The sequence below is a fragment of the Salvelinus sp. IW2-2015 genome, linkage group LG8, assembly GCF_002910315.2.
Source record: "Salvelinus sp. IW2-2015 linkage group LG8, ASM291031v2, whole genome shotgun sequence".
In the NCBI taxonomy this organism is placed as follows: Eukaryota; Metazoa; Chordata; class Actinopteri; order Salmoniformes; family Salmonidae; genus Salvelinus; species Salvelinus sp. IW2-2015.
Window position 1 is genome coordinate 29005582 of NC_036848.1, and position 12717 is coordinate 29018298.

At 43.4% G+C, this 12717-nt stretch overlaps 1 protein-coding gene across 1 annotated transcript in view; it reads right to left on the reverse strand.

Annotated features, from left to right (window-relative positions):
- Positions 1 to 32: 32 nt before the first annotated feature.
- Positions 33 to 12717, reverse strand: part of LOC111968217 (SRC kinase signaling inhibitor 1) — a 40478-nt gene continuing 27793 nt past the window's right edge. The window contains 11 exon segments of the mRNA XM_070445026.1: positions 33 to 4306; positions 5495 to 5647; positions 5817 to 5953; positions 6042 to 6357; positions 6590 to 6914; positions 7132 to 7274; positions 9158 to 9299; positions 9479 to 9654; positions 9936 to 10096; positions 11348 to 11371; positions 11769 to 11815. Coding sequence (XP_070301127.1) covers positions 4148 to 4306; positions 5495 to 5647; positions 5817 to 5953; positions 6042 to 6357; positions 6590 to 6914; positions 7132 to 7274; positions 9158 to 9299; positions 9479 to 9654; positions 9936 to 10096; positions 11348 to 11371; positions 11769 to 11815 — 1783 coding nt within the window. The 3' untranslated portion in view covers positions 33 to 4147.

Genomic DNA, 12717 nt, shown 5'->3' on the forward strand with positions numbered 1-12717 from the left:
TATTGTTGAAAGAATGAACCTAACATTATGCATTACAGTACACAAAATAGCCTACCCATGGGGGTTTTAATTTACCCACACTGCACATACAGGTCACACAGATGCATGTATGTCCAATATATTCAACTGACTCCAACATACAGTATATTAATTCATATTATTTGCATATGTTAAACATATAGTTTAAGTTGAACAGGTCTTTTGTTTGTTTGATCACAGACAGTTTACTACATTTTACTGACCCAATTGCCTAGATATATATGACTGTATTTACTGTATGCTACAAACATCAGGTCAGACATTTAATAAAATACATAATCTGCATCAGAAGAGGACTCACTTTTGCAATGAGCGTAATCTGCACAAAAAAAATCTGCACAGTGTAATGACCCGAATAAACAGCATCCGCAGACTCAGAGGGCATATTTGACATCATGACAACATGGGGATAGGGAAGGAAGGTACACTTGGAGGCATACGCAATCTCACACAATTGAGTGGTTTCCAGCAAACAGCATAAATAGCAGCCTGGTCTCATAGGCTAGATTTAACATAGTAAATATAAAATCAGGACCATTAAATGAGTATGATATGTTACGTTTGGTATGGTTACATAAGACAGAAGGTTACATTTAAGGCAAAAACAAAAGGAGGGTGGTTGGTTTAACGCGAATGTCTGGCAACCCAAAGGTTGTGTGTTTGAATCTCATCACGGACAACTTTAGCATTTTAACTCATTAGCAGCTTTGYAACAACTTACCATGTTAGCTAACCCTAACCTTAACCCTTTAACCTAACACCTAACCTTAACTTKTAACCCTAGCTAACGTTAGCCAGCTAACTAACGTTCATGTTAGCCACCTAGCTAACATTAGCAACACCAAATTGGAATTCGTAACATATCCTACATTTTGCAAATTCGTAACATATTGTACATTTAGCAATTTCTTAAAATATCATACGAAATGGTTGAAGGACATCCACAAATAATTACATGCCAACTTTTTACTTTTTAGATTTKCATGTATTGTTAGATATTACTGCACTGTTGGAGCTAGGAAAATAAGYATTTCGCTACACCCACAATAACATCTGCTAAAAAYGTGTATGCGACCAATTAAATTTGATTTGATTTGATTTACCATACAAAATCGTAACATATCATAATAAATGGAGTTCTCGGATTTATGTACAGAATAATACGAAATGCTCTGAGACCAGGTTGGGAATAGACATGAATACTAATGCTTGGTGTGTATTCCTCCAGTGTCAAATAAAGGTTAACATGTTAGCCATGTGCTAACTACTGTATTCACTAATGGGCATTGTTGTGAAGCGCACTGACCTCTCTGGGAGGTCATCTTCTGCACTTGTATGATACTTTAATGTTTTTTACACGGATTCCAAGTGGTTTCTGACTCCTTTCACCCCAAAGAGTGAAGTATGGTTTTTGTTCTGGTGCAAACCTTGTGCTTCACCAAAATGGATGTGGTTACAGCTTTGGTGGTGGATGAGATTAATTTGCCCCACACAAGGTAAAAACCTTTCAGATCTGATCAAGATGAATGTAGAAGTGCATCAATCCAGCCAYCCGAAGCGAGTTGAACCATGGCAACATTTTGGGGCTGTTTTTCAGTCCAACGGGTAGTCTTTTGAACTCTAATAGCCTGGGAATAGACCCCCTAAGCCTAAAGAGCACCACATGGGGCCTGTTTCTTAGAGTTCAAATGAAGTGACCTCTATCTTAGTTAGCTAATGGAGTGTGGATTATCCCCGTTAGGGTAATGAGAGGATTGGGTTGACTGGCTCAGGACAGGTGCTAGCTGGAACGGAGTGGCTTTCTATGTTATCTCTACCTGACTTTGAGAGCTGCCAGAAGGTCCTTTGAGAGGGACAGTTTGGGCTGAGGTGGGACAGATCAGCCTACTGGGTTGGAGTGCCTGCTGAACCATGTAAGACTGCTGCTTCAGAGAGGAGGGAGGAGGGCTTCAGTTTTACTATTTTCTACATTGTAGAATAAAAGTGAAGACATCAGAACTATGAAAAAACACATATGGAATCATGTAGTAACCCAAAAAGTTTTAAACAAATTCTTCAAAGTAGCCACCCTTTGCCTTGATGACAGCTTTGCACAATCTTGACATTCTCTCAACCAGATTCACCTGGAATGCTTTTCCAACAGTCTTGAAGGAGTTCCCACATATGCTGAGCACTTGTTGGCTGCTTTACCTTCACTCTGCRGTCCAACTCATCCCAAACCATCTCAATTGGGTTGAGGTCGGGTGATTGTGGAGGCCAGGTCATCTGATGCAGCACTCCATCACTCTCCTTCTTGGTCAAATAGCTCTTACACAGCCTGGAGGTGTGTTGGGTCATTGTCCTGTTGAAAAACAAATGATAGTCCCGCTAAGCGCAAACCAGATGGGATGGCGTATCGCTGCAGAATGCTGTGGTAGCCATGCTGGTTAAGTGTGCGTTGAATCCTAAATAAATCACCATCACACCTCCTCCTTCATGCTTCAYGGTGGGAACCAAATATGTGGAGATCATGTGGAAATCATCCGTTCACCTACTCTGTGTCTCACAAAGACACGGTGGTTGGAACCAAAAATCTAAAATTTGTATTCATCAGACCTAAAGGATTTCCACCAGTCTAATGTCCATTGCTCATGTTTCTTGGCCCAAGCAAGTATCTTCTTCTTATTGGTGTCATTTAGTAGTGGTTTCTTTGCAGCAATTCGACCATGAAGGCCTGATTCACGCAGTCTCCTCTGTATAGTTGATGTTGAGATGTGTCTGTTACTTGAACTCTGTGAAGCATTTATTTGGGCTGCAATTTCGGAGGCTGGTAACTCTAATGAACTTATCCTCTGCAGCAGAGGTAACTCTGGGTCTTCCTTTCCAGTGGCGGTCCTTGTGAGAGCTAGTCTCATCATAGCTCTTGATGGTTTTTGCAACTGCACTTGAATAAACTTTCAAACTTCTTGAAATGTTCCGCATTGACTGACCTTCATGTCTTAAAGTAATGGTGGACTGTCGTTTCTCTTTGCTTATTTGAGCTGTTCTTKCCATAATATGGACTTGGTCTTTTACCAAATAGGGATATCTTCTGTATACCACCCCTACCATGTCACAACACAACTGATTGGCTCAAATGCATTAAGAAGGAAAGAAATTCCACAAATTCACTTTTAACAAGGCACACCTGTTCATTGAAATGCATTCCAGGTGACAACCTCTTGAAGCTGGTTGAGAGAATGCCAAGAGTGTGCAAAGCTGTCATCAAGGCAAAGGGTGGCTACWTTGAAGAATCTCAAATATRAAATATGAAATATGTATTTACACTTTTTCAGTGTCTACATGAGTCCATGTGAAATTTMATAGTTTTGATGTATTCACTATTATTCAACAATGTAGAAAATAGTACAAATAAAGAAAAACCCTGGAATGAGTACTGTAGGTGTGTCCAAACCTTTGACTGGTACTGTATTTGCTCCAGAGAAACATTGGAGGTGTGATGCACTTTGCTTTTTTGTTCTGCCTTTCGTTATTTCTGTCCGTCTGTCTTTGTCGTTCCTAMCTTTTCCATATTCTCATCTCCGATGAGGAAAAAAAGGGCAAATATTCAGAGAAGTATTACTTTTCCATCTCCTGACCCTCTCACTTTTGGACTGCGGTTTAAATGACTCAGCTGGAGACAGAATGATTCAGCGATTCAAATAAAGAAAGCGGAGTCAGACAACCGTGTTACTGTWKGACCATCATCTACTTGGTGAAAAGTCAGGGGTTCGGCATTGAGATGTTCAACTATTCMATGGCATAATCGAGAAGTGCAGTTTAGGTGCCACTTAGCTTGTTAAGTGCACAATACCTCCATGACCTTACCCTCCTCAGAAACATCAATACCAGCCAATGGGATAGAGCACGCTCAGTACACAATCCATTTTGGATCCAACCACAGCTCAAAGTCAAATAATATAACAACCAACATTGGTGATTTCCAATGAGCCCGACCCTTTTCTCGTCACCTTACATTTCCCACTGATAACATATTGTATCCCAGTAGTTGCCCAGACAGCTGTGAGATGGGGCAGTTGTCAATGTCACCAGAGCTGTTCTGAAGAGGGCTACTCCTCTGAGGGGCATTCTAGAAGTGGAATACCTGCTGCTGGCCCTGGATCTTGGGGAAGTCCTCTCTCTGCTTCCTGGTCTTGGGCCTCTCGAGGCTGCCTTGCTGGAGGTTCTTCAGTCTAGCCGCTACAGTTGACTGGGCTCCCTTGGATCCCCCTGGTGAGTTGCTTGCATTCTACAGAAGGACAATGAGCATGAGGAAGGTTATGGTCATATTTGAGATGACATTTTGGCTAGAGCCCTAAGCAGTGCACAATATAGGAAATAGGATTTCATTTTGGGTGCAGACAGTCTCACTGGTGCTGATCAGTTTTGCCATGTAAGGGTTTGTGTTTTGAAACCTGGTCCAAATCCAGCAGATCAATTCTGTTAACCTGAAAGCGGCTGTAGCACATCTGTTTTGACAGCTTCCCTAGTGARATGTGTCTTGTTTTGATCTGGGAGCGATAAAACGAGACCTTTACAGAGATAAATGTGTCATTTGAGCAGTAAGAGAGCTCTGACACTTGCCTTAGTCTGTCAGCAAACCTTGAATTGAAATACRTTATTCCACCTTAACACACTCCATGCAGTATACATGTAATTCCAATATGCACGCCAGAAATGTGGGACTGTCAGTCCTCATAACAGTTAGTTTGTTAGAGAATTAGAGCACAGCTTAGTTAGAATACTGAATGCAGATCAGAATGTAGAATGCAGTCAGTGGAATTAGCAGGGGGGGGGGGGGGAGTGTCATTAGCAAAGTGAGACAGGGGAGTTAGAGTGAATGGAGTTAGACAGTATATGTTTGGTAGTCGAATCCGACAAGATAAGCACTATGCCGTGTTTTCAGCCCAGAGAACTTCTGCATCAAGCAGAATTAGAGGAGAATCTCCATGATCAACAGGCATGTTAGTGGCCCTCGAAGAAACAAGTGCAGTGGAACAGCAGTGACTGAAGCAGGGGGAAGAGGACAGGAGACAGTAGGGCCGCAGGCACTGCAAAAGAAAGTGGGCATTTTGGGGGGGGGGGGCTTAAGGTTTACCTTTCTTCCCAGGAAGCCCGAGGCGCAAGGAAGGGTACGGGCTGCAGGGTTAGGCCTCGGTAGCGTGCTGGGCAGTGAGCGGGGAGGGGACACTTTGACAGTGGTTCTCTGAAATATCTGTCAGGTGGTGTGTGGCGGGTGGTGAGTGGAGTCGTGTGGGAAAGGGTCGCAGAGACAACGTTATCACATTGCTAAGGCACACCGAACATCGACTGCAACGAACTAAATACACACCGCACGTCATATTCTTATACATTTCGTATGCAGCTACTCGAGGTATTCAATTTAGCACCAGCGTAAMACGCTGTAAATTACATCAGGGAACAAAGGGACGCCGACCTCTAGTTCAGCAATGATCCTCTTTTCGTCGTCCTCGTCTTTAATCGCCGAGGCGGCGATGACGGGGGGAGTGGAGGTGGGGCGGGGGGTGTCAGACGGTGTCCTTCTCAGCTTGACCAGAGTCTTCGGAGCCTCTCCGTCTTCTGGCTCCAGCTTCTTATAAAAACAAAACAGGGTTGGCCGACATGTCTACAGTGTCTGACAGATCTTTAGAACATCCATATCCAAATAGCCTATCTCAAAAGTATCTTCAAAAACATTCATGTGTACTTTCATGCTTTGCAGTTATTTCTTGCTCAGCCGTCTCTCTCTCTTACTGTACCTTCTTGGTGGTGACGATCACTTCTCCGGTGCTATTGGTGGTGAGCCCATGGGCTGATGGGAAGCTGCGGCGAGGAGGGGGTGGAGGCGGAGACTTAGAGGGTTTCTCAGTGCGATACCTGGTAACGGTCAGCTCTGCTAAAACACACAATAATATATCTTTATAGGGCAGCTCAGTCATAACTAAAACACAAACAATGAATGTGCATGTGGTATTCAGTCTCACCAGATCCGCAACGTGAGCCCCCCTCCAGCTTCTGGGCAGTGACCTGCACCATGTTGGGCTGGTGCTCAGTACTGGTAGTGGTGGTTGTGCTAGTGGTGGTGGAGGTGGTGGTGGTGGTAGTGATGGGGGTGGTAAACTGAGGTTTGGGGTGGGGTTTGGGGGGCACAGCAGGCTTGTTGATCTGCCTGGCAGCAAAGTCTAGGTCTGGGATGGCCTTCATCAGCTCAGCCTGGGTCTCCTCCAGCAGACGGTTGATGTCCTGGGCACTAAACTGGGTCAGACTTGCTCGCTTCTCCTCCCAGTCCCGCTCTGCAGCCTATACAAACACATATATTTGTCAACCCAAATACTGTGTATTGGAAATATATTGCAGCAATGTACACGGATATACTGTACATGATAGGGAAAATTTGTCAAATCAGAACATCTATACATTTCCAGGGAAATGGTCACACTGGTAAATGTACCGATTCCCCAGTAAAAATTTACATTTAGCATTGTGAGGGGGATTGTATAGAATATCAAAATACAGGAGCGGTTTTCCRTACCAGTCTGACCTCCGCAGACACTGATTTGCCAACACCGCGGCGGCTCGGCAGCTCGTCCAGGACCCGGCTTCTGTAGCTGGCCGTAGGGTGGGGGTCCTGCTCRGTTCCCGAAGCGTCTGGGTCACTGCCTGATATGGGCATCCAGTTGGCAAGGCTGGCACTACCACCCAGGTCATTGAGGATGAGCGATGGACTGGTCAGTATGTCGAGGTCCAAGCTCTTTCCTGTGTGCTCAGTTCGCTTGGCTGACTGGCTGGAGATGTCATTCTGGCCTTTCCACAGGCCCTCGGTCACTTTCCTGTACATACAGGTGGCATACAATACACTAACAACACACAGCAGTATCAGGGCCCTATTGCATCTATTCTGGTGATCAGGTTTCCGGGATCAGTCAAAAAAACAAACATTTTTCATCTGCTGCAACACGTTTATCTTGAAAACCAAGTCACCAGTTGAATGGGGCCCTCGTAACAACCCGGTTATAACAATTTAACAACAAGGTGTATATAGCGTATATTGTGTTGTGATGTGTTAAACCATACCTGCGTAGTGTGGTCAGTGTGTCGGTCATGGTGTTACAGCGTTTCAGCAGTGAGTCCAGTCTGTGTGGCTCCTCCTTCAGGAACTTCACAGCCTCCACTTCCACCCTCAACACCACGCGCATCTTACTCTGCAGACTGGGGAACTGTTTGCTCCAGCAGAACATTGGAGTGTGTATGCACTTGCTTTTTTGTTCTGCCTTTCGTTATTTCTGTCCGTCTGTCTTTGTCGTTCCTAAACTTTTCCATATTCTCATCTCCGATGAGGAAAAAAAGGGCAAATATCAGAGAAGTATTACTTTTCCATCTCCTGACACCTCTCACTTTTGGACTGCGGTTTAAATACTCAGCTGAGACAGAATGATTCAGCGATTCAAATAAAGAAAGCGGAGTCAGAAAACCGTGTTACTGTTTGACCATCATCTACTTGGTGAAAGTCAGGTTCGGCATTGAGATGTTCAACTATTCAATGGCATAATCGAGAAGTGCATTTAGTGCCACTTAGCTGTAAGTGCACAATACCTCCATGACCTTACCCTCCTCAGAAACATCAATACCAAGCCAATGGATAGAGCACGCCTCAGTACACAATCCATTTGGAGTCCAAACCACATCTCAAAGTCAAATAATATATAACAACCAACATTTGGTGATTTCCAATGAGCCCGACCCTTTTCTCGTCACCCTTACATTTTCCCACTGATAACATATTGTATCCCAGTATTGCCCTAACTAGCTGTTGAGACGTGGGCATTTGTCAATGTCACCCAGAGCTGTTCTGAAGAGGGCTACTCCTCTGAGGGCATTCTAGAAGTGGATACCTGCTGCTGGCCCTGGATCTTGGGGAAGTTCTCTCTCTGCTTCCTGGTCTTGGGCCTCTCGAGGCGCCCTTGCTGGAGTTCTTCAGTCTAGCCGCTACAGTTGACTGGGCTCCCTTGGATCCCCCTGGTGAGTTGCTTGCATTCTACAGAAGGACAATGACATGAGGAAGGTTATGGTCATATTTGAGATGACATTTGGCTAGAGCCCTAAGCAGTGCACATATAGGAAATAGGATTTCATTTTGGGTGCAGACAGTCTCACTGGTGCTGATCAGTTTTGCCATGTAAGGGTTTGTGTTTTGAAACCGGGGTCCAAATCCAGCAGATCAATTCTGTTAACCTGAAACTCTGTACCACCTCGTTTTGGACAGCTTCCCTAGTGAAATGTGTCTGTTTTTGATCTGGGAGCGAAAAAACGAGACCTTTACAGAGATAAATGTGTCATTTGACTATTAGAGAGCTCTGACACTTGCCTTAGTCTTGTCAGCAAACCTTGAATTGAAATACATTATTCCCACCTTAACACACTCCATGCAATATACATGTAATTCCAATATGCACGCCAGAAATTTGCGGACTGTCAGTCTCATAACAGTTAGTTTGTTAGAGAATTAGAGCAGGTCTTCCTTTCCTGTGGCGGTCCTCGTGAGAGCTAGTCTCATCATAGCTCTTGATGGTTTTTGCGACTGCACTTGAAGAAACTTTCAAAGTTCTTGAAATGTTCCAGATTGACTGACCTTYATGTCTTAAAGTAATGGTGGACTGTCATTTCTCTTTGCTTATTTGAGTTGTTCTTGCCATAATATGGATTTGGTCTTTTACCAAATAATGCTATCTTCTGTATACCAACCCTCCCATGTCACAACACAACTGATTGCTTTAAATGCATAAGGGAAGAAATTCCACAAATTTACTTATAAGAAGGCACTCCTTTTAATTGAAATGCATTCCAGGTGACTACCTCATGAACCTGGTTGAGAGAATGCCRAGAGTGTGCAAAGCTGTCATCAATGCAAAGGGTGGCTACTTTGAAGAATCTCAAATACAAAATATGTTTTTATTTGTTTAACACTTTTGTGGTTACTACATGATTCCATTTGTGCTATTTCATAGTTTTGATATCTTCACTTTTATTCTACAGTGTAGAAAATTGTAAAAAATAAAGAAAAACATTGGAATGAGTATGTATCAAATTTTTKGACTGGTACTGTATGCTTACTCTTGAGCTCTGTGAGGGTCTCTCCCAAAGACCTTAGCTCCATACTCTTCTGCTCCACTTCCTGCTCAGTCACCAGGCCGTGGTTGACTGACGAGTTCCTCTGCAGTTCCTCCACTGACTTCTCCAGATCACTTTGGACACCAAAAAATGACATCAGTATAGCATAACAACAAAGTGGCCACCAAGTACGCAGGCACTACACGGTTCCAGCTCAAACACACCATCTTTTTTTCTGAGCAGTTTGCACTATTTCTTCATTCACACTGACCCTATCTTGAGTTAGAGACCCTGAATTAAAGGCTAAACTCACTGCAGTTGCTGGATGAGCAGCTCTTCCTGGTTGAGGTACTTGAGTCTCTCCTCCTCCACTAGGAGGCGCTGCCTCTGCAAAGGGTCCTCCTGGGTCCGCATGGCATCCAGCATCATAAGGCTCAGCTCCGACTCGGTCTGCCTCAGCAGGGACTGTACTGAGTCCTGGTTCTCCAACTGGGAGGGGAGACATCGACAGACTCAAATACATGTTATTGGGACATACACACACTTAGACAATACATCAAACAAGCATAAGTCAAAGCAAGCACAAAGTCCAGTCGACACACACAAAGCTCTGACGAAGGCCTTGAGGCCGATACGTAAAGCTTACTAAAGAGCAGTGATACGAGCAAGAGAAGTGACTGATACATAAACACGTGTAAAAACAAACAGTGCCTTGAGAAATGTGTGTGTGTGTGTGTGTGTACACGGCCACACTGTTCTCTGGTGCTCACCTGGATGTTGCGCAGCTGGGACAGTTGTTTGCGCAGCTCGCTGGTGTTCTGCTGCAGGCCATGCAGGTGGATCTGCATCTGCAGCCGCGACACCGTCAGTGGCTGGGAGGACCCGACGAGTGGTGGCGGCATCAGGGCCAACGGAGCCGACGGTGTCAGGGCTGGCCAATCAGAAAGTAGGATTAGGGTCTCACGACGGTGCATTCTACTGTCACTGTAGCCAATTATATCATCCAACGTAAAGTGGGGAGGGACGACAGGATTATTCACAGGTGTAATGGTGATTGACAGAATGGGGAAGGTTTTAAGGACACACAGAGCCATATCCRAAGCTGTATTTCTTTACATACATTTAAATTCCAGGGGCAACAACAGAGCATCCACAACAAGCCCGAGCGATCAAGTCTTTGACGCTTGTGGTTGAAATGGCACAATGGTCCATTGAAATGACAATGAACATATAGCTTTGCTATATGGCAATTTCTCAGGGACGTTTTCTCATGCATAACAAAATAAAGACTTAAGTCACTCACAAACTTGGAGTTCAGCCGAACTACAAAATCTCTTATTGCTTGACATGGGAAATAACTGAATTGCTTTGAAAATAGCCCATTAGCATTGATATTAGCATTGATATTAGCATTGATATTAGCATTGATATTAGCATTGATATTAGCATTGATAGGCCATTAGCATTGATTAGCATCCAGGCAAAGAAACGTCAAATTGGTTTTGTAATTTAGGTGAACTATTCTTTCAGAGGAGATGGTTAAAACACAAGGTCGTAAAGAACGTGACAATTTGAACGGAGGAGCAGACGTACGGCAGTATGCTGCTCAACTGACTTCCTGGGAGATCTCTAACTTGCACTGGGAGACAGAGAAATTGGAGCTTGGCACAACTCATTGTAGAAGAACACCTTGTTCTGGGGGAGGGCATGTGACAGTTACTGTGCATTTCTAGGTTCATTTTCTAACTAATAGCCGACCTTCTAATACCTGTCTGGAATGGGCGTAGATRAAGAGGTGAATGGCCTATTTTCATCTGACAGCACAAAATCCCCTTTCASACAGACGACTTCCTGCAATTAACCGTTGTTTTGCAGGTCTGTGTGAGCGGTATCAGGAATAGAAATAAGTCTTGATCTACCCACAAAGTAACCTAACCATACCATTACCGATGATAACAAGACGAGCAAAATAACAWTCCAGCATGAACAGTAGGGATTGGGAAACATATTCTGAGCCCAGTCCTGAATCCAGACACTGAACGCAGACATAAAGAACACGAGAATCAAAACAGAATCCGCACAAAAACTCAAAGTGCATCAAACGAGAGACGCCAACTATAAGGGAAGCAGTCTGTAATTGAGACACACAGGGRAAAGAGGATGAGGACTTCGGACAAGATACCTTTCTTGTTTTTTAACCGTCCAGCTAAAATAAGGCACAAGAAGCATGGCACCCATTACTAGCATAAGCAAACACACACTTGATGGTTCTTCGTGCACATTGGTCACACGTGAGTAATACACATACGGTAAGCAGCTAAGCTACACGAGACAATTTGCTACAGAACAATAATGCCACGCAAATGGATTCATGTTATTATATATTGCATGCTCTTCAACCCCAACCCTTACTCTTTATATTGTAATGCTCTGCAACCCTAACCCTTACTCTTTTATACTGCAATAACATCCCTGCAACCCTAAACCCTTACTCTTTATATTGTAATGCTCTGCAACCATAACCCTTACTCCTTATGTTGCCAAGTCAATGAGACACAGTGAAAAGTCAATGTATATTTGTTTTCAGTATCCCTGATTGATACTTACTGTCTGTCCTCAGAGCAAGTAATTGGCCGTCTCAATCTTGTCCCTGGGAAGACAAAATAACTTTAGTCCCACTCGCTGTGACTCTGTAGTACTGAATGTACTGTATATGTGACTGAATGTACTGTATGTACTGAATGTACTGAAATGTACTGTAAGTACTAAATGTACTGTATGTACTGTCTGTACTGTCTGTCTTGTATGTACTTGATGTACTGTATGTACTGCTAGTATGAATGTGCTGAATGTACTGTAATGTAGTCTGATGTAATGTACTGTACTATGTGCTGAATGTACTGTATTCGTAGTACTAATGTACTAGATGTACTGTAGTGCTGCTAACTGATACTGAATGGCTGAATGTAGCTGTATGTAACTTGTGCTGAATGTACTGTATGTACTGAAATGTACTATCGCTGAGCTATCTGTCCTGAATGTACTGTAATGTACTGAATGTACTGTAGTGTGACTGTATGTGCTGAATGTACTGTATGTACTGTATGTACTCTGAATGTACTGTATGTACTGTATGTACTTGAATTACGTATGTACGAATGTACTATGTACTGATTGTTACTGATTACTGAATGTACGTGTATGTACTAAATGTACTGGTAGTGTACTGTCTGTTATGTCTGTACTGTATGTACTGAATGTACTGTATGTACTGTAGGTACTGAAATGTGCTGAATGTACTGTATGTACTGTATGTACTGAATGTACTGTATGTACTGCATGTGCTGAATGTACAGTATGTACTGTATGTACTGAATGTACTGAAATGTACTGTATGTGCTGTATGTACTGAGTGTGGCTGTGTGTACTGTGTGTACTGAATGTACTGTATTGTACTGAATGTACTATCTGTACTGAATGTACTGAAATGTACTGAATGTACTGTATGTACTGTGATTGTACTGTATGTACTGAATGTACTGTAATGTACTG